At 42.5% G+C, this 23,145-nt stretch overlaps 1 protein-coding gene across 1 annotated transcript; it reads right to left on the reverse strand.

Annotated features, from left to right (window-relative positions):
* Positions 1-4,735: 4,735 nt before the first annotated feature.
* On the reverse strand, positions 4,736-12,248 carry LOC144112458 (uncharacterized). The gene is made up of 2 exons (XM_077645288.1): positions 11,254-12,248; positions 4,736-5,156 (listed from the first exon to the last, which is right to left on the reverse strand). Exons 1-2 carry the CDS (start codon positions 11,407-11,409, stop codon positions 4,749-4,751), a joined length of 564 nt encoding a protein of 187 aa, XP_077501414.1. The 5' UTR covers positions 11,410-12,248; the 3' UTR covers positions 4,736-4,748.
* Between the last annotated feature and the right edge of the window lie 10,897 nt (positions 12,249-23,145).

The raw sequence follows: 23,145 nt of genomic DNA on the forward strand, positions 1-23,145 counted from the left end.
TTGTCTCTGGTGTGCAGTGATTGAATGCTACTTCTTTGCAAGGACAGCTGGGAAGTTTTTTTTTTTAACCATTTTCTGGTGTGTTTTGCAAGCTGGGTTAACAGATAATTTTGCCGTGTGTGTATGCCACATATTCAAATCCCCTTCTGGAGAAAATGTAGTTGTCCACATTACACTAATGCCCACATTCTCTCTTTCAGGAAACAGCGAAATGTCGCTGCAGTTTGCATTTTATGTGGCACATAATACCATATCCGGAATTATATCTGAGGTGTCTCAAGCAATATACAGAGTTCTGAAGCCAAAAGTGCTGAAGGTATGTGCACTTTACTGTAATTTTCAACACTTTACACATTATCAAGGATGGAAACCAATGCTGAAGTGTTGTCGTTTATGTAATGCTGCAGGCAATCTGCAGATGTACACATTCAATCAAAATACTGCTCGACATAAATGTATGGCACTAGAAAAGTTCATTTCCGCAAACAGTGCTTTGCAAAGGTTCCTTGACAAGCAATAAAAAAGTGCAGGTGTATAAATTATGGACTACACTAAAAGAAGTTGTCATGGAGAGTACACTAATTTTTACAGTGAAATTGTGTGCGTCCACTAATATACAGTTGAGCAAAGCATGTCTCAACGTTGCACTTTTGGTTGTTTCCCTTCTACAGGCACCCACATGCCACGACGAATGGCTACAAATAGCGCAAGGCTTTCAAGAACTGTGGCAGTTCCCACATTGCATAGGGGCACTGGATGGCAAGCATGTTGTCATCACGCCACCACCAGGGAGTGGAGCTGCGTACAGGAACTATAAGGGAACATTTAGTATAGTTCTCATGGCACTTGTGGATGCTGACCTCAACTTCATCTTTGCTGATGTTGGCAAAAACGGACGCCTAAATGACAGTGGGGTCTGGACCGAGGCAAAGCTGCGCTTAAGAATCGAGTCAGACCCAACATGCCTTCCCCCTCCTGAGCAGCTGCCCAACTCTTGTACCAGTGCTCCCTATGTAATTGTGGGAGACGAGGGATTTGGCCTCAAGCCATATCTCATGCGGCCATATCCAGTCGCCGAGCTGCAGCACGAGAAGAGGATTTTTAACTACAGGTGCGGCCTGCGTAAAATCGTACACAATATCCATTCCTGCATCTGTTTTGGTCACTTAAGTTTATTTTTTGAAGGCGTACAATTATTTTCAAAAGTAGTTTCGCAGCAAAGGTACCTTCCTGGTGTGGGAATTGTTTGGATCTCGGGCAGAGGATGATGAGGGTCAGGGTGCGGGTTGCACAATGACGGAATTTGCTTTCATCCAGCTGATTCTCCATTTTTCCGGGTGAAGTTCGGGAGTGGTGGCCTTGCAACCTACTTAATTTGCATTGTAACCAACTTTCTTGCATCCAGACCATCTTGTAATGCAGTAAACCATGCTTCCGCTGTTCCTTTGGAATATTATGTACTTAATAGGAGCATTTACTGCCCAGTCACAGTGTCATGAACGGATGAAGCAGCTATGAAAGGGTTTTTTTTTTTCACTTTTGTCCTCATTCTTGAACCCATTCATTTCAGGCTCTCTCGTGCCAGGCGCACTGCAGAAAACGCTTTCGGCATTTTAGCCAGCCGCTGGCAGATATACAGGGCGCCGATGCGACACAAGCCCCTCAAGGCAGTGCAACTTGTGCTTGCCACAGTTGCATTGCACAATTATCTTCGGTCAAGGGGGGCATCAAGACAACTGTATACTCCACCCGAGAGCCTTGATGTGGAAGATGTGCTAACAGGCAAGACACCACTTTCTCCTACTTTGCGAAATTCGTGGCAATCTTGGCTTGTGTCTTGAAGCTGTTGCACTGCTAGGAACGCACAAGGCCTGCCTAGTCTGTATAACTGTGTATGCCGTTGATGACTTGACAGAACACATTCTTATAAGCAGCAGTTTATTAATGCACTTCCAAGTATTTATTTGGAATACTGATCATGAGAGTATGCACAGGGGCAGACATCAGTAAATAGAGCACTGTACCCTTTTGCAAGTGTGATCGTAGCTCGCCTCTTCAAACAGCACCAGCAGGCTCTACCAGGCTATGCATCTGATACCTGCCAGTTTTAGACCATGTGTAAAAAGGCAAGGAGGCCAATAGCCTGTCCTGTTCACCTCTGTTGAAACCTGTGCATATCTGTAATCATGGCTGCATACAGTGCTCTCCTTCTTTTACAAGTGATCAGGACAAAGAGCAGGAATGCTGTGCCTACAATAATTTTATGACTTGGAATAGATGTCACGCAACATTTTCCCAGCTTCTTTTTCTATTTATGCAACATACATGGGTCTGGTTTGTCAAGATTGCATATCTGAACGGCCCTCCGCTTCAGTGTTTCGGTTCGTCATGAACAACTACTTTCAACCCAACAGATCACTCCCGCTTGTGTACTGCTGTGTGCAGTGCCTCGTTCAATATTTGAATTTGTTATATCTGTCTTCTCTACTTTGGAACGTTTATTCGTTTTGCAAGGTCTTGAAAGGAGGGCCACTGCCAAGCATTTACTCTGCAGTCAGATCAGCAGTGCCAGTCTTCAAATTGCTGTGTGAGCTTTGCCAATGTGTAGGTTGAGTACAGTTGTGTCCTATTAATGCGACCCCAGTTAATGTGGACGATTCAAACTATGGGCAGCTTTTCTGGGGACCAAGGTTTTTCAGTATATTTTGTGCCTTGTTAATATGGAAGCTCGTCCAGGCAATGGACGGGGGGAAGTATAGCGCCCATTGCAGGTCATGTACTTTTGCCGGCTAATATAGAACTGAACTATCCATATTAACGAGCCACTGCTGTAGCAGAATGTTGACTGTTCAATCAGGAGCTTTCCAATATTTTGACCACAGGGTACTATTGAATGGCAGTGAGAAAGGGGAAATGTTTCTAGTCACGGCTTCTCTTTTGTGGTTTCATGCTTTAGGGTGCCAAGAGTCCAGTTGACACCCCTTACTGTCTGCTATATTCATTGAATGGCTGTGAAGACATCTCTGTCTACTTTATATGCTGCATATAAATTAGCTTTTAGCAGCTGTGAACTGACTGAGTACAGATGTGCACAGTGGTTTGAGAGATCTCAGCAGCCACAGTAGGAGGTGTATTATCACTCTGAGACACATCTCATGGACCACTAGGTGCTTCAAACCGCACCACTTTAATTTAGTGTAACGGCTCTTTCGTTACTACAATTGGTGATCTGGAGATCTTAACCATAGAATTGTTTTCTTTTTCCTGAGCTTTTTTCCCTTCACAATTCACTGGACTGGCTGCTCTATGAACAGATTTGCTCAGCAACCAAATTGTTCACATTAACAAGGCTTGACTGTATTCCTGTCCGTGCAGTGTGACAGTCTGAATTTTTTTTCAAAAGAAATTTACTGATGATTACAGTACTCGGTAATGCGAAGTTTGAGTTGTCCTTGCATTGTGATCGCGTTAATGGTTCTTGTCTACGGCTCTTTTCAGATTTACATTCACCTTAATGCACTTTGCTGCCTGCTTAATCACTACACCATTAAACTCCCTCTAAAAAGTATGAGATCACTGCGGCACCTGCATTGGAGGAATGCGCAAACATTGACTCCTCGCACCTCCTTGCCTCTGTTTACTCAACTCGTCACCTCTCTTTCAAATTTGGCGCCACTTTCGCTGTGGCCCCGCCCACTTTTTCTTATAACTCAATTTGTTCGAACGTTATCGTGATGAGAAGCTCGTGAGGGCACAAAACCGCAAACATAGCCATAAAATGCTTACGCATTCAAATTCGCTCATTCTCATTTTACACATTATCTGAAACATACATTGAATACACTCGTAAACTAACGCACTGTGTGAAAGACCACCTGACCTAGATATAATGCCCCACTTTAACTAAGCTGTCCTAATGTCCATGCATGACCTAAGGGTTACATGTCTTATTCGGGATCCAAAACTGCCAGGTTCAAATTCAAGGAGGGGATTTCCATCTCTCCAATCTACCACCTGCTCGCCGTGCCATTTCGCTCTGCTACTACCTGCCACAGCTGGCAGGTGGCGTGTGAGGCCACTGACTAGGAATCTAGAAAAAGAAGCCTGAGCTACGCTTTAAATACAGCAGGAGTTAAGGAACGGCACCTAAGAGCTGAGCTCTAAAAACAGCAGTGTGTATTTCTGACCAAATGGCCTAACATGTGTAAAGACAGAAGGATGATGCTTTCATTTAAAATGGAGATTATGCGTGTGTTAGAAATGTCATTAGTTATGCAAATAGTCACAATAACATTCCCCTCTGTAATGCCAAATGGCCTTGGGGGTATTAATAAAGGAAAAGAAATAAAAACACTTTATGAAAGAATAACGTTGACTTGGTGCACTTAAATTGCTATTTAAGTATTGCAAAAATATTTTAAGGTGGGTCCCTTGAAACAAAGCATGCACCATCATATGGACGTTCTTATTAGCCTTGCCTAAGGTAGTTTTGTGTTCTTATGCTACAAGAAATGCTTCATGCTGCTGCCGTACATTGCATTCTTTGCTCATGCGCAGGACATGTCCATCAAGGATCCTGGCGCGACCGGGCAGACCCTTGTGGTGCCATGAAGCCGCTCTCAAAAACTGGCGGGAACTGCAGCAGGAGTGCTCGGGAAACTAGAGAAGTTTTCAAGAGCTACTTCTGCAATGAAGGCCAAGTTAGCTGGCAGTGGAAACTTGTGTCCAGGTGAAATAGAAATCTGTTTTTATTCCTGCATGTTGAGGACGTTTAACATTTCCACTGGAACACTGTGTCTAGATAAATTAATTTTTACAATTGCCTGATGGGCATTTAACATGGCCAACTGACGGTCTGGGCCTGGCGGTATTTGGCGGACAGCATGCGCCATCATGCTGCCAAATGCGTCGCATTCATCATTGGCCGCCAGGCGTTGCTGACTTCTCTGTAATGTTTCCACTGCTGTTGTCAGCAGAACTCTCCTTTGTTCTGTCTCGTCATCATTTTGCCTTCTCTTTTTTCCAGGCCTTGAAGTCCCCACTCCAATCTGCTGTGCTGGCAGACTTGGCTCTGCACAATTTTGTGACGAACAAGGAAAATCCATTTCTTGATCTGCGGATTCGTTGTTCCAGTGCTCGCACTGCCGTTCAGTCTCCTAAAACAAAAGGACACAAAATCTTAAGTCAAAACTACACAGGCTAAACTGTATCTTATTTAACGTATGGGGCCACAATTGAAACATAGTTATGCTTGTATTAAAATTCCCAAGGCGACTCAGGAACGCTACAGTGAAGGGCTTCGGAAATTTCTACGACCTTGGGTTTTTTAACGTACACTGTCACTGTAGTAAACAGCTGCTTTGCTTTTCGCCTCCATTGAAAAGCGGCCATGGCGGCTGGGATTCAGCCCGTATCCTTGGGTTCAGCAGTCGGGCACCCTAACCACTGAGCCATCATGGCAGTACTAGGATTTAATGACTAATTTATCCCATACAGTAATCCCCAATGCTCAAAGTTGCACATTGTCACATTTCATAGGCAGTTTAAAATAAAATTATGGAGGCAAGAGGTTGGCAATAAGGATAACATGGATTAACCGAAGACTATAGAAGATGAAGAAGCATTCGGTAAGGTGGAGAGAGATGATTGGTGGAGAAGAGAAGACGACGACAAGGCTTACATGGACTAACGCCAAGGCTATAAAAGGATGACGGAGAGCGAGGCACAAGGGGGAAGAACAGAGAAGCGGAGGCTCCGGCGGGTCAGGGACGCTTTGGCTTGAATAGTGCGACGCAGGCTACTGCTCCGGTGAGCTCGCGTTCTACGGCAATGCATCGTGGGCTTCCTGCTGTTCGTGAGCCCGTTCTGGGGAGTTAACTGAGGACGCTACCACCTGCTACAGCCAAGTGTGTCTCCAGCGCTGTTGCCACCCATTTGGGTGGTGCCCCCAACGCCAACAACACTGGCATCACCTCCAAGGACGCTTGGACCGGGAGCTTATACGACACCGACGCCAGCCTCAGCACGTCGAACGCCATCTAGAAGCCGGCTACTGGACGCATGCAACGCCGCATCCGGACAGAACGAACAGTGAGCACGAACGCCGACCGTTAACAGTAGAGTGCTAGTAGTTGACGCTGGTAGCAGTGGTTCCGGGTCGTGTGTATTTACAGTCTGTTTTGTGTTAGTTTTGCGTGCTAGTGTGCATGCCATGTAGGGTGTATTAAATGTGCGTCTGTGTGGGTACAGCTGTCGCCTAGTCCATTCTTTCGGTCCGAGTGTTCTCCGGGGAAATTCGTGACACAAATCGATTATGAGAAATGGTCTATTGTAGGGTTACTAATTAATTTTGACCACCCGAGCTCTTCTGCGCTGGTATAACCCAGTAACATTGCCATTTTTATGTGCTGCTTTCCCCGAAATGCAGCAGCTGTGGCCAGAACTTGATCCTTCATCATTGGCCTCAGCAGCCATTTGCCACTGATAAAGATATTGAGATGAATACTGTGGATGTAGTCATGGAAAAACTGTACGATGTAAAGAAAAAAGGTTGAACATTAAAGCCATCTATGGAACAATGAGTTGATAATTGATAGACATCAATGTCTTTTGTATCCATTTGTAATCCTTTGTGACAAAAGCTCTTACTATGAGTAACCTGGCTCTCTGCCACCTATTTTAATGTACCCGGAGTACGGCTTTTGTTTCTGAAGTGAGCTACAGTATAACGCAAGACACAGTCTGTTAGATGCGGGCGTTGAAACAATCATTTATGAATAAATTTTTTGCAAAACAGTAAGAGATTCGGTTGCACCTCATGCGTTCATGTCTTTATTTCATTACCCTTTTTTACAGTTCATAGAGTTCTTGAGTATTGACTGGTTATGCTTTGTTAAACTTGTTTCCTTCACTATTGTTTGTGCATTTATTTTTGGGTGTAAGTTTCTTTATGCACTGTTATATCCATATTTTCTGTGTTTCTTTTCTTCTGCTGAGATCTTGTTTTTGAGGTGCACTGTAGTTGTTCAATCTTGATTATATAAAAAGCATCTGCTGTTCTCCTTACACAATGTTCTCTTTGTGGTTTTTAATGGAGTGTCCCATTGCTGTTACAGACTGTGGAACCCTTATCAGTACATCTTAAGGAATGTGTGTGACTGGTACACCATAATTGCAATAAACAAAGATGTACCTTGCGCTAACGTTACTCAAGCGCAGAAAGGTAAAACACAGTGCAAAGGCTTTTAATAGCTACACGGCATGATTACTGCAGTGTCACTGGACACATGTGAAAATGTCATAGTGCAAGTGGTCACATTCGTTGAGGATGTAATGCCGTAGAGAAACACCAGTATGTTGAATATTCAAGTTCTTTTTTTTCATATTGAGCAATGCCTGTTCTGATGCTTTTTTTAAGAAATAATGCTAAAAGGCACACTTTTTGTTCTGTTCAACTTAACGTTTTGCAAATTTTCCATAAATGAATGGAACACTAGCCAATGAACGCCAAGAGAAGTCCATCGCCCCTAGCCGTCGGCCGGAATCCCTTGGGACACAGCAGCAGCAAAGACTTGACCAATGATGTCCTGCTGGAAGTTAGGGTCTGGGCTACAGAGCAAAGCCTCCCAAGGGTTCTAGAGTGCGCGAACTCTCGTACTTAGCCAGACACGTCCACACTATGTGGACCAATGTTGCTGCCTTGTCGCAAAATTTGCACTGTGATCTGAAGACTTCAGGGTGCCACTTGCTATATAGTACTGGGTTGGGAAAAAACCCCGCCTGTAATTTTCTCCACACAACCTCCTCTTTCTTATTGAGCTTTCTGTCCACTGGCGGATGAATTTGTCGATTTAGTCTGTAGTATAGTGCGATTTCCTGGTACGAGCGCATATCCTCTCTGCTGTTTATAGTTTCGGTGACTTGGGAGGTTCCAGGAGTCAACCGGCAATTGAGACTTCGGGCGACTAAATGAGCCTCCTCGTTTCCTCTAAGTCCTTGGTGAGCTGGTTCCCAAACCAGCAGAACCAGTTCTCTGGGTCCTCCTTCCCTGTTTAATATACGGACGGCAGTCTCCATCACCGTCCCCAATTCATTTACAACGTTTTTTGAATCACTGATGACCACCCTAAACCCCCTTAGCTCATGGCCAAGGCTATGGCCACTTCCTCTGCTTCTGCGGTCTCAGCGCCACAAACTGTGCAGCATGCCACCAGGGTTCAGTCTTCCTCCACAGGCGCGTATGCCACTTTGATCTCGTATACTACAGCGTCTGTATACAGGACATCCTGCCAACCTGTATACCTAGTTTGTAATGCATCTGTTCAGTCTTTACATCTGCCTTTGTGAAAGGCAGGGTGCATGTTTGGGCAGCGGAGCGATTTTAACCTTGTCCTTGATTTGTCGCGGTATGTCTCTTGAGTGCACATGCTACTGCTTAAGCTCGTACCCCAATCTGTCTAAAATTTTCCTCTCCATTTTAGATCCGAGTAGTCTTTCATGCTGCACTGTAACGGCAGCCTCAGTCAGCTCCACGAGAGTGTTCGAGACCCCTAGCTTCACGTCTGTCAGTAGACATGTTCGTGGGGAATCCGAGTGCCACCTTGATGCTTTTCCTGATAATAACATCTAGCTTGTTCCGTTCCACTGTGTTCAGATTGAAGTAGGCTGCCACATACACTATCTAACTGAATACGAAGGTTTGTGCAAGTCTCAAGAGATTCGCCTCCTTCATCCCAGCGTGCCTGTTTGCTATTCATCTGATAAGATGACGTGTTTGATTTGTGCTGGCTTCTAACCTAGCAAGCGTTTCGTGTTTCCTCTGTTCGCCTGAATTCTAAGCCCGAGGACGTGGATACTGACGACCGCGAGGTTCTCTCCGCCGTTGACATACAAGCGGATGCCTGCCTCGTGCTTTTGGTGAAGCCGTCATTTTCCGAGGGGCATGAGGAACAATGCTTCCGGCTTTTCTGCTGAACATTTAACTCCTTTAGGTTTCAGGTACTCTTCAACGATGTCAATTGCATTTTGTAGAGAGCTTTCAATTTGCCGGTCGCCTATCTTGTTTATCCATAATGTTAAGTCATCTGTGTAACTGGTGTGGTTTAGATTTCCAATTTCCGCCAAATGGTCGGGGAGTCTCAACATTACAGTGTTGAAGAGGGTTGGTGATAACACCGAACCCTGTGGAGCCCCCCCTGTCACCCACTGTAATGTCCTCGATGGAGTCTTCCCCTAGCTTGAGAGCGGCTTTCCTGTTTGTAAGAAAGTCCCTGATGTAGTTGTTCACTCTCCTCCCGACATTAAGTGAGTTCAACTTCTCCAAGACCGACACGTGCCTCACATTGTCAAATGCCTTTGCCACATCCAACACCACGACCACTCGAGTCTCGGGTTTGCTTGTCTATGAATTGCTCCTGGAGCTGCAGCATCACGTTGCATGCTGACAGCTTTGGTCTGAAAACGATCATGGTGTCCGGGTACAGCCCACTGTCCTCTGTATACTTATTTAGCCGAGTCTGAAAGATGTGCTCCATAAGCTTACCCATGCAGGAGGTTAGCGATATCGGTCCGACCGATGTTCTCGGAGCCCGGTTTCTTCCCTGACTTGGGAATTAAAGAAGGTTTCTGAGTTTACACTCCTGCGGTATTGTCCCCTTCTCCCAGCAGTCCTGCATGTATGTTGAGAGGTTGGAGATAGACCTGTCGTCTAAATTACGCAACATTCTGTTTCTCACTCTATCAGGCCCTGTTGCTGACTTATACCCTGTCACACGGGCACCGCAAAGGCCTTTGAGAGTCAGGTCTTTATATCCAAAGTCATAAGGAGTGCAGCTACACGGCACAAATGTTGTGCCTTTGCTGCTAAGGGCCTTGGCCCGTCCAAGACCTTTGGAGCCCAAAGGCGCGGCCTTCGAGAACCTGTGATCGCAGTGCCATCCAATGTGAAAAAGTAAAATAAATTAAAAAAGAACGTAGATGCAGCCAAAAATGTTTGAAAACATCTTCAAGAAATACGAAAGGTGTGTCTGGCTTTGCTTTTTGTACGGGTGTTTATATTTTATGCCCAGATTTCAAGACAGTGAAAGCGTTGCAGAACACCGAGTGCCCCTGGTGGCCAAGGCAATGCACAAAACCTGCTGCTGCTGATGAGAGTAGCTGTTGCAGTCCTTTTAAGGAAGCAATCAGAATAAAAAAAATTGCCTGAGCTCAACGAATGAACAGAATACCCCACTTTAATTTTAAAACATTCACTGAAGCCGCCTCGAGCACAGCAGCGGGTGCTAAGTCTGAATGGCTGTTCCACCTTTGGGCTGCACCGTGTAGCTGCGTCACTGCTCCTTTAAGCTTTCGCTCCTTTGGTGAAAAAAGGTGCCTTTGCTGGAAAGGCCTTCGAGGAATGCCGTGTGACAGCGGTATTAGCCCAATATCTGTTTCTGTGCATAGGGGACGGCAGTGAAGCGGTGATTAGTCAAAAGCTGGGAAGTTCCAAGTGTGTTATTGTGGTTGCCATTACTTTTAAAATATTTAGATACAGTTCGATGTGCTCCTGAAGGAGGCTTTGATGTAACAAAGCAGCACAGAGGACAGTAACTCATGCAACATGGCAAATGATGGGGCCTTCCGGCCAAGCACCATGATACTGGAAAGCACTAAACCAAAGAACAGCCATCATGCTAGCTTTTTTACTCCTTTGCGGTGGTGTTCAGCAATAAAACACAAGAATAGAAATACTTGTCAGGGGAAGTCGATATTGTGTTCTCAGTGCTATTAATTTTAATGTGACAAGATTTCCAAGAGGCTGTGCGCACTTTCACCCTGTTTACCGTCTGGGCAATGAGTTTCCATTAACAAGGTTAAAATGAATGCAAAAATTTGGGTTTTTAAGAAAATGCTCATAACTTGAGCCGCGCATGTTAAAGAATATTGTATTGATGGGGCACAACTGTACACCAGTGTAGACATAATGTAATATGGCCTGCAGCAAATTTCGGTTGTCTGTGTAGGCCACGATTTGCTTCAGGCCAGCTTGATTGAAGATGTGATGCACTGTTGATTTCAAAAAGCATGCCAGTTTTCATCCTGTAACATGCTTTATCAGAATGAGTTTTGAACATTATTTAAAGGTTCGGTGACATAACACCTTATCCTGGATGCTCAAAAAACAGATGTTGTACTCAAAATGCAGCTTCAATACAACACATTTAGAAATGCCCCTGCATACTCGCCAGCTATCAAGGAATAAACACAACATACCTCCTCTTCTTCCTGCGTGTGGAGTGTCGAAAAACTTGGCTGCGAGGAGCAGGAGGTATCCAGGAACATCAGGCTTTTGTAATGAGCCCACTTAGGCTGGTAGAGCTCGTCCGGGCTTGCGCCGGAGCGGGCCTTGATCTTGCGCCTCTCGCGCATAAATTGTGTGCGCAAGTTAGCGAACCGCGCGCGCACTTGGGCAACTGAAAAGTAACGTCAGAAAAGGGAGCATCGGTACAGCGTGGCAGTCAAATAAAGTTTTGTGGCTGCTGTTTGACTTCTCGTGCGGACGACGCCAAGCCACATAGTTAATGCAATCGACGGTCGGGAAGTCACGACGCCACACTAACCATAAGCAGTGCTAAAAAAAAACAGCAGACACCACAGCATCAGATATAGTCTCCGATACTCCGCGCAACGTGGTATGTTCCCGTACGTACCGGTGAATTGGCCTCCCAGTGCCTCGCATACCTCCGCGTATGCTACTTCTTTAGAGTCGCGGCGGTGGTAATGGGGATGTTTAACGTCCCATATCAGGCGACGCTCTTCTATTAGGGAGATCAGCTCCGTCTCCACTTCCAAAGAAAATGCTGCAGCAGTCATTCTCGTGCGAGGTGGCGATTGAAATGACCAGCGCACGCTTAAAAACCTGACCAAAGGAGGGTTAAAGCAATGTGGACACGATGTCAATTCGGCTGTCATAATAATTTGAACGTTTTGTGAGCGCCGAAATGTATCCGAAATTTATTCTCCGCAGGCTGGATATGGAAGCAGGGCCTTGTTTCGGTAATGTTTTTGCTCGGCGACCGATCTCGCGACGACACTGTCGGCAGACTGGTTTTGTCGGCGTCGCGGTCGTCAAAGCTTGTCACACTACGAAGACATCCGGTCGTCGGCCGCGTTGGTGTCGTAGTCGGCCTAGTGTGACAGCTCGGTCTGCCACAGACAAGGTCGGCCGACCGGGTTGGCCGATCTTTGGTGTCTTTGTCGTGTCGGCGTCGGCGGCGTGTCGGGCTAGTGTGACAGGGCCCTTATAAATGCGCGAAAAGCATGTATTTGTGCATAATACAACGAAACAAGCTGTGTTCGACCGAAACGAGCTTTTTCTCTTATAACTGCGCGAAAAGCATGTATTCGTGCTTAATACAACTAAACAAGCTTTTTTAGTCCGAAACGAGCTAAATCACAACACATCGGTTTTTACAAGTGTTCCTCTGATACGTGTCTAAACGTTTTCTCTTATAACTGCGCGAAAAGCATGTTTTCGTGCTTAAAACAACGAAACAAGCTGTTTTAGTCCGAAACGAGCTAAATAACAACACATCGGTTTTACAAGTATCCACGTGATACGCGTCAAAACTTTTTCTCTTATAACTGCGCGAAAAGCATGTATTCGTGCTTAATCCAACGAAACAAGTTGTTTTAGACCGAAACGAGGTAAATCACAACACATCGGTTTTACAAGTTTTCCTCTGATACGCGTCAAAACTTTTTCTCTTATAACTGCGCGAAAAGCATGTATTCGTGCTTAATAGAACGAAACAAGCTGTTTTAGACCGAAACGAGCTAAATCTGAACACATCGGTTTTACAAGTTCTCCTCTGATACGCGTCAAAACTTTTTCTCTTATAACTGCGCGAAAAGCATGTATTCGTGCTTAATAGAACGAAACAAGCTGTTTTAGACCGAAACGAGCTAAATCTGAACACATCGGTTGTACAAGTTTTCCTCTGATACGCGTCAAAATTTTTCTCTTATAACTGCGCGAAAAGCATGTATTCGTGCTTAATACAACGAAACAAGCTGTTTTAGACCGAAACGAGCTAAATCACAACACCTCGGTTTTACAAGTTCTCCTCTGCTACGCGTCAAAACTTTGTCTCTTATAACTACGCGAAAAGCATGTATTCGTGCTTAATACAACGAAACAAGCTCTTTTAGACCGAAACGAGCTATATCTGAACACTTCGGTTTTACAAGTATCCACGTGATACGCGTCAAATCGTTTTCTCTTATAAATGCGCGAAAAGCATGTATTTGTGCATAATACAACGAAACAAGCTGTGTTCGACCGAAACGAGCTTTTTCTCTTATAACTGCGCGAAAAGCATGTATTCGTGCTTAATACAACTAAACAAGCTTTTTTAGTCCGAAACGAGCTAAATCACAACACATCGGTTTTTACAAGTGTTCCTCTGATACGGGTCTAAACTTTTTCTCTTATAATTGCGCGAAAAGCATGTTTTCGTGCTTAAAACAACGAAACAAGCTGTTTTAGTCCGAAACGAGCTAAATAACAACACATCGGTTTTACAAGTATCCACGTGATACGCGTCAAAACTTTTTCTCTTATAACTGCGCGAAAAGCATGTATTCGTGCTTAATCCAACGAAACAAGTTGTTTTAGACCGAAACGAGGTAAATCACAACACATCGGTTTTACAAGTTTTCCTCTGATACGCGTCAAAACTTTTTCTCTTATAACTGCGCGAAAAGCATGTATTCGTGCTTAATAGAACGAAACAAGCTGTTTTAGACCGAAACGAGCTAAATCTGAACACATCGGTTTTACAAGTTCTCCTCTGATACGCGTCAAAACTTTTTCTCTTATAACTGCGCGAAAAGCATGTATTCGTGCTTAATACAACGAAACAAGCTGTTTTAGACCGAAACGAGCTGAATCACAACACATCGGTTTTACAAGTTTTCCTCTGATACGCGTCAAAACTTTTTCTCTTATAACTGCGCGAAAAGCTTGTATTCCTGCTTATTACAACGAAACAAGCTGTTTTAGACCGAAACGAGCTAAATCACAACACATCGGTTTTACAAGTTTTCCTCTGATACACGTCAAAACTTTTTCTCTTATAACTGCGCGAAAAGCTTGTATTCCTGCTTATTACAACGAAACAAGCTGTTTTAGACCGAAACGAGCTAAATCACAACACATCGGTTTTACAAGTGTTAATCTGATACGCGTCAAAACTTTTTCTCTTATAACTGCGCGAAAAGCATGTATTCGTGCTTAATACAACGAAACAAGCTGTTTTAGACCGAAACGAGCTGAATCACAACACATCGGTTTTACAAGTTTTCCTCTGATACGCGTCAAAACTTTTTCTCTTATAACTCGCGAAAAGCATGTATTCGTGCTTAATAGAACGAAACAAGCTGTTTTAGACCGAAACGAGCTAAATCTGAGCACATCGGTTTTACAAGTTCTCCTCTGATACGCGTCAAAACTTTTTCTCATATAACTGCGCGAAAAGCATGTATTCGTGCTTAATACAACGAAACAAGCTGTTTTAGACCGAAACGAGCTAAATCACAACACATCGGTTTTACAAGTTCTCCTCTGCTACGCGTCAAAACTTTTTCTCCTATAACTACGCGAAAAGCATGTATTCGTGCTTAATACAACAGAAACAAGCTGTTTTAGACCGAAACGAGCTATATCTGAACACATCGGTTTTACAAGTGTTCCTCTGATACGCATCAAAACTTTTTCTCTTATAACTGCGCGAAAAGAATGTATTCGTGCTTAATACAACGAAACAAGCTGTTTTAGACCGAAACGAGCTATATCTGAACACATCGGTTTTACAAGTATCCACGTGATACTCGTCAAAGCTTTTTCTCTTATAACTGCGCGAAAAGCATGTATTCGTGCTTAATCCAACGAAACAAGCTGTTTTAGACCGAAACGAGGTAAATCACAACACATCGGTTTTACAAGTTTTCCTCAGATACGCGTCAAAACTTCTTCTCTTATAACTGCGCGAAAAGCATGTATTCCTGCTTAATCCAACGAAACAAGCTGGTTTAGACCGAAACGAGGTAAATCTGAACACATCGGTTTTACAAGTGTTCCTCTGATACGCATCAAAACTTTTTCTCTTATAACTGCGCGAAAAGAATGTATTCGTGCTTAATACAACGAAACAAGCGGTTTTAGACCGAAACGAGCTAAATCACAACACATCGGTTTTACAAGTATCCACGTGATACGCGTCAAAACTTTTTCTCTTATAACTGCGCGAAAAGCATGTATTCGTGCTTATTCCAACGAAACAAGCTGTTTTAGACCGAAACGAGGTAAATCACAACACATCGGTGTTACAAGTTTTCCTCTGATACGCGTCAAAACTTTTTCTCTTGTAACTGCGCGAAAAGCATGTATTCGTGCTTAATACAACGAAGCAAGCTGTTTTAGACCGAAACGAGCTAAATCACAACACATCGGTTTTACAAGTCTCCCTAATACGCGTCAACACGTTTTCTTCTATAACTGCGCGAAAAGCATGTATTCGTGCTTAAAACATCGAAACAAGCGGTTTTAGACCGAAACGAGCTAAATCACAACACATCTGTTTTACAAGTATCCACGTGATACGCGTCAAAACTTTTTCTCTTATAAATGCGCGAAAAGCATGTATTCGTGCATAATACAACGAAACAAGCTGTGTTAGACCGAAACGAGCTAAATCTGAACACATCGGTTTTACAAGTGTCCCTGTGACACGCGTCAAAACGTTTTCTCTTATAACAGCGCGAAAAGCATGTATTCGTGCTTAATACAACTAAACAAGGTGTTTTAGACCGAAACGAGGTAAATCACAACACATCGGTTTTACAAGTTTTCCTCTGCTACGCGTCAAAACTTTTTCTCCTATAACTACGCGAAAAGCATGTATTCGTGCTTAATACAACAGAAACAAGCTGTTTTTGACCGAAACGAGCTATATCTGAACACATCGGTTTTACAAGTGTTCCTCTGATACGCATCAAAACTTTTTCTCTTATAACTGCGCGAAAAGAATGTATTCGTGCTTAATACAACGAAACAAGCTCTTTTAGACCGAAACGAGCTATATCTGAACACTTCGGTTTTACAAGTATCCACGTGATACGCGTCAAATCGTTTTCTCTTATAAATGCGCGAAAAGCATGTATTTGTGCATAATACAACGAAACAAGCTGTGTTCGACCGAAACGAGCTTTTTCTCTTATAACTGCGCGAAAAGCATGTATTCGTGCTTAATACAACTAAACAAGCTTTTTTAGTCCGAAACGAGCTAAATCACAACACATCGGTTTTTACAAGTGTTCCTCTGATACGGGTCTAAACTTTTTCTCTTATAACTGCGCGAAAAGCATGTTTTCGTGCTTAAAACAACGAAACAAGCTGTTTTAGTCCGAAACGAGCTAAATAACAACACATCGGTTTTACAAGTATCCACGTGATACGCGTCAAAACTTTTTCTCTTATAACTGCGCGAAAAGCATGTATTCGTGCTTAATCCAACGAAACAAGTTGTTTTAGACCGAAACGAGGTAAATCACAACACATCGGTTTTACAAGTTTTCCTCTGATACGCGTCAAAACTTTTTCTCTTATAACTGCGCGAAAAGCATGTATTCGTGCTTAATAGAACGAAACAAGCTGTTTTAGACCGAAACGAGCTAAATCTGAACACATCGGTTTTACAAGTTCTCCTCTGATACGCGTCAAAACTTTTTCTCTTATAACTGCGCGAAAAGCATGTATTCGTGCTTAATACAACGAAACAAGCTGTTTTAGACCGAAACGAGCTGAATCACAACACATCGGTTTTACAAGTTTTCCTCTGATACGCGTCAAAACTTTTTCTCTTATAACTGCGCGAAAAGCTTGTATTCCTGCTTATTACAACGAAACAAGCTGTTTTAGACCGAAACGAGCTAAATCACAACACATCGGTTTTACAAGTTTTCCTCTGATACACGTCAAAACTTTTTCACTTATAACTGCGCGAAAAGCTTGTATTCCTGCTTATTACAACGAAACAAGCTGTTTTAGACCGAAACGAGCTAAATCACAACACATCGGTTTTACAAGTGTTAATCTGATACGCGTCAAAACTTTTTCTCTTATAACTGCGCGAAAAGCATGTATTCGTGCTTAATACAACGAAACAAGCTGTTTTAGACCGAAACGAGCTGAATCACAACACATCGGTTTTACAAGTTTTCCTCTGATACGCGTCAAAACTTTTTCTCTTATAACTCGCGAAAAGCATGTATTCGTGCTTAATAGAACGAAACAAGCTGTTTTAGACCGAAACGAGCTAAATCTGAGCACATCGGTTTTACAAGTTCTCCTCTGATACGCGTCAAAACTTTTTCTCATATAACTGCGCGAAAAGCATGTATTCGTGCTTAATACAACGAAACAAGCTGTTTTAGACCGAAACGAGCTAAATCACAACACATCGGTTTTACAAGTTCTCCTCTGCTACGCGTCAAAACTTTTTCTCCTATAACTACGCGAAAAGCATGTATTCGTGCTTAATACAACAGAAACAAGCTGTTTTAGACCGAAACGAGCTATATCTGAACACATCGGTTTTACAAGTGTTCCTCTGATACGCATCAAAACTTTTTCTCTTATAACTGCGCGAAAAGAATGTATTCGTGCTTAATACAACGAAACAAGCTGTTTTAGACCGAAACGAGCTATATCTGAACACATCGGTTTTACAAGTATCCACGTGATACTCGTCAAAGCTTTTTCTCTTATAACTGCGCGAAAAGCATGTATTCGTGCTTAATCCAACGAAACAAGCTGTTTTAGACCGAAACGAGGTAAATCACAACACATCGGTTTTACAAGTTTTCCTCAGATACGCGTCAAAACTTCTTCTCTTATAACTGCGCGAAAAGCATGTATTCCTGCTTAATCCAACGAAACAAGCTGGTTTAGACCGAAACGAGGTAAATCTGAACACATCGGTTTTACAAGTGTTCCTCTGATACGCATCAAAACTTTTTCTCTTATAACTGCGCGAAAAGAATGTATTCGTGCTTAATACAACGAAACAAGCGGTTTTAGACCGAAACGAGCTAAATCACAACACATCGGTTTTACAAGTATCCACGTGATACGCGTCAAAACTTTTTCTCTTATAACTGCGCGAAAAGCATGTATTCGTGCTTATTCCAACGAAACAAGCTGTTTTAGACCGAAACGAGGTAAATCACAACACATCGGTGTTACAAGTTTTCCTCTGATACGCGTCAAAACTTTTTCTCTTGTAACTGCGCGAAAAGCATGTATTCGTGCTTAATACAACGAAGCAAGCTGTTTTAGACCGAAACGAGCTAAATCACAACACATCGGTTTTACAAGTCTCCCTAATACGCGTCAACACGTTTTCTTCTATAACTGCGCGAAAAGCATGTATTCGTGCTTAAAACATCGAAACAAGCGGTTTTAGACCGAAACGAGCTAAATCACAACACATCTGTTTTACAAGTATCCACGTGATACGCGTCAAAACTTTTTCTCTTATAAATGCGCGAAAAGCATGTATTCGTGCATAATACAACGAAACAAGCTGTGTTAGACCGAAACGAGCTAAATCTGAACACATCGGTTTTACAAGTGTCCCTGTGACACGCGTCAAAACGTTTTCTCTTATAACAGCGCGAAAAGCATGTATTCGTGCTTAATACAACTAAACAAGGTGTTTTAGACCGAAACGAGGTAAATCACAACACATCGGTTTTACAAGTTTTCCTCTGCTACGCGTCAAAACTTTTTCTCCTATAACTACGCGAAAAGCATGTATTCGTGCTTAATACAACAGAAACAAGCTGTTTTTGACCGAAACGAGCTATATCTGAACACATCGGTTTTACAAGTGTTCCTCTGATACGCATCAAAACTTTTTCTCTTATAACTGCGCGAAAAGAATGTATTCGTGCTTAATACAACGAAACAAGCTGTTTTAGACCGAAACGAGCTATATCTGAACACATCGGTTTTACAAGTATCCACGTGATACTCGTCAAAGCTTTTTCTCTTATAACTGCGCGAAAAGCATGTATTCGTGCTTAATCCAACGAAACAAGCTGTTTTAGACCGAAACGAGGTAAATCACAACACATCGGTTTTACAAGTTTTCCTCAGATACGCGTCAAAACTTCTTCTCTTATAACTGCGCGAAAAGCATGTATTCCTGCTTAATCCAACGAAACAAGCTGGTTTAGACCGAAACGAGGTAAATCTGAACACATCGGTTTTACAAGTGTTCCTCTGATACGCATCAAAACTTTTTCTCTTATAACTGCGCGAAAAGAATGTATTCGTGCTTAATACAACGAAACAAGCGGTTTTAGACCGAAACGAGCTAAATCACAACACATCGGTTTTACAAGTATCCACGTGATACGCGTCAAAACTTTTTCTCTTATAACTGCGCGAAAAGCATGTATTCGTGCTTATTCCAACGAAACAAGCTGTTTTAGACCGAAACGAGGTAAATCACAACACATCGGTGTTACAAGTTTTCCTCTGATACGCGTCAAAACTTTTTCTCTTGTAACTGCGCGAAAAGCATGTATTCGTGCTTAATACAACGAAGCAAGCTGTTTTAGACCGAAACGAGCTAAATCACAACACATCGGTTTTACAAGTCTCCCTAATACGCGTCAACACGTTTTCTTCTATAACTGCGCGAAAAGCATGTATTCGTGCTTAAAACATCGAAACAAGCGGTTTTAGACCGAAACGAGCTAAATCACAACACATCTGTTTTACAAGTATCCACGTGATACGCGTCAAAACTTTTTCTCTTATAAATGCGCGAAAAGCATGTATTCGTGCTTAATACAACGAAACAAGCTGTGTTAGACCGAAACGAGCTAAATCTGAACACATCGGTTTTACAAGTGTCCCTGTGACACGCGTCAAAACGTTTTCTCTTATAACAGCGCGAAAAGCATGTATTCGTGCTTAATACAACTAAACAAGGTGTTTTAGACCGAAACGAGGTAAATCACAACACATCGGTTTTACAAGTTTTCCTCTGATACGCGTCAAAACTTTTTCTCTTATAACTGCGCGAAAAGCATGTATTCGTGCTTAATAGAACGAAACAAGCTGTTTTAGACCGAAACGAGCTAAATCTGAACACATCGGTTGTACAAGTTCTCCTCTGATACGCGTCAAAATTTTTCTCTTATAACTGCGCGAAAAGCATGTATTCGTGCTTAATACAACGAAACAAGCTGTTTTAGACCGAAACGAGCTAAATCACAACACATCGGTTTTACAAGTGTTAATCTGATACGCGTCAAAACTTTTTCTCTTATAACTGCGCGAAAAGCATGTATTCGTGCTTAATACAACGGAACAAGCTGTTTTAGACCGAAACGAGCTAAACCACAACACATCGGTTTTACAAGTCTCCCTAATACGCGTCAAAACTTTTTCTCTTATAAATGCGCGAAAAGCATGTATTCGTGCTTAATACAACGAAACAAGCTGTGTTAGACAGAAACGAGCTAAATCTGAACACATCAACGTCAACACGTACGCGTCAACTTTTTCTCTTATAACTGCGCGAAAAGCATGTATTCGTGATTAATCCAACGAAACAAGCTGTTTTAGACCGAAACGAGGTAAATCACAACACATCGGTGTTACAAGTTTTCCTCTGATACGCGTCAAAACTTTTTCTCTTATAACTGCGCGAAAAGCATGTATTCGTGCTTAATACAACGAAACAAGCTGTTTTAGACCGAAACGAGCTAAATCACAACACATCGGTTTTACAAGTCTCCCTAATACGCGTCAAAACGTTTTCTTCTATAACTGCGCGAAAAGCATGTATTCGTGCTTAAAACATCGAAACAAGCGGTTTTAGACCGAAACGAGCTAAATCACAACACATCTGTTTTACAAGTGTTCCCCTGATACGCGTCTAAACTTTTTCTCTTATAACTGCGCGAAAAGCTTGTATTCGTGCTTAAAAGAACGAAACAAGCTGTTTTAGACCGAGATGAGCTAAATCTGAACACCTCGGTTTTACAAGTGTCCCTCTAATACGCGTCAAAACTTTTTCTTCTATAACTGCGCGAAAAGCATGTATTCGTGCTTAAAACATCGAAACAAGCGGTTTTAGACCGAAACGAGCCAAATCACAACACATCGGTTTTACAAGTATCCACGTGATACGCGTCAAAACTTTTTCTCTTATAACTGCGCGAAAAGCATGTATTTGTGCTTAATCCAACGAAACAAGTTGTTTTAGACCGAAACGAGGTAAATCACCACACATCGGTTTTACAAGTTTTCCTCTGATACGCGTCAAAACTTTTTCTCTTATAACTGCGCGAAAAGCATGTATTCGTGCTTAATAGAACGAAACAAGCTGTTTTAGACCGAAACGAGCTAAATCTGAACACATCGGTTGTACAAGTTCTCCTCTGATACGCGTCAAAACTTTTTCTCTTATAACTGCGCGAAAAGCATGTATTCGTGCTTAATAGAACGAAACAAGCTGTTTTAGACCGAAACGAGCTAAATCTGAACACATCGGTTGTACAAGTTTTCCTCTGATACGCGTCAAAATTTTTCTCTTATAACTGCGCGAAAAGCATGTATTCGTGCTTAATACAACGAAACAAGCTGTTTTAGACCGAAACGAGCTAAATCACAACACCTCGGTTTTACAAGTTCTCCTCTGCTACGCGTCAAAACTTTGTCTCTTATAACTACGCGAAAAGCATGTATTCGTGCCTAATACAACGAAACAAGCTGTTTTAGACCGAAACGAGCTAAACCACAACACATCGGTTTTACAAGTCTCCCTAATACGCGTCAAAACTTTTTCTCTTATAACTGCGCGAAAAGCTTGTATTCCTGCTTATTACAACGAAACAAGCTGTTTTAGACCGAAACGAGCTAAATCACAACACATCGGTTTTACAAGTGTTAATCTGATACGCGTCAAAACTTTTTCTCTTATAACTGCGCGAAAAGCATGTATTCGTGATTAATCCAACGAAACAAGCTGTTTTAGACCGAAACGAGCTAAATCACAACACATCGGTTTTACAAGTGTCCCTGTGACACGCGTCAAAACGTTTTCTCTTATAACAGCGCGAAAAGCATGTATTCCTGCTTAATACAACGAAACAAGCTGTTTTAGACCGCAACGCGCTAAATCACAACACATCGGTTTTACAAGTGTTAATCTGATACGCGTCAAAACTTTTTCTCTTATAACTGCGCGAAAAGCATGTATTCGTGCTTAATACAACGAAACAAGCTGTTTTAGACCGAAACGAGCTGAATCACAACACATCGGTTTTACAAGTTTTCCTCTGATACGCGTCAAAACTTTTTCTCTTATAACTGCGCGAAAAGCATGTATTCGTGCTTAATAGAACGAAACAAGCTGTTTTAGACCGAAACGAGCTAAATCTGAGCACATCGGTTTTACAAGTTCTCCTCTGATACGCGTCAAAACTTTTTCTCTTATAACTGCGCGAAAAGCATGTATTCGTGCTTAATACAACGAAACAAGCTGTTTTAGACCGAAACGAGCTAAATCACAACACATCGGTTTTACAAGTTCTCCTCTGCTACGCGTCAAAACTTTTTCTCCTATAACTACGCGAAAAGCATGTATTCCTGCTTAATCCAACGAAACAAGCTGGTTTAGACCGAAACGAGGTAAATCTGAACACATCGGTTTTACAAGTGTTCCTCTGATACGCATCAAAACTTTTTCTCTTATAACTGCGCGAAAAGAATGTATTCGTGCTTAATACAACGAAACAAGCTGTTTTAGACCGAAACGAGCTATATCTGAACACATCGGTTTTACAAGTATCCACGTGATACTCGTCAAAGCTTTTTCTCTTATAACTGCGCGAAAAGCATGTATTCGTGCTTAATCCAACGAAACAAGCTGTTTTAGACCGAAACGAGGTAAATCACAACACATCGGTTTTACAAGTTTTCCTCAGATACGCGTCAAAACTTCTTCTCTTATAACTGCGCGAAAAGCATGTATTCCTGCTTAATCCAACGAAACAAGCTGGTTTAGACCGAAACGAGGTAAA

This window comes from Amblyomma americanum, unplaced genomic scaffold (genome assembly GCF_052857255.1).
Source record: "Amblyomma americanum isolate KBUSLIRL-KWMA unplaced genomic scaffold, ASM5285725v1 scaffold_159, whole genome shotgun sequence".
In the NCBI taxonomy this organism is placed as follows: domain Eukaryota; kingdom Metazoa; phylum Arthropoda; class Arachnida; order Ixodida; family Ixodidae; genus Amblyomma; species Amblyomma americanum.

Coding starts and splice junctions, on each gene's coding strand:
- LOC144112458 (XM_077645288.1), bottom strand. CDS start 11,409: ATGCGCGAGAGGCGCAAGATCAAGGCCCGCTCCGGCGCAAGCCCGGAC. Junction 5,157..11,253: donor ACACGCAGGAAGAAGAGGAG/GTATGTTGTGTT, acceptor CTTTTGTTTTAG/GAGACTGAACGGCAGTGCGA.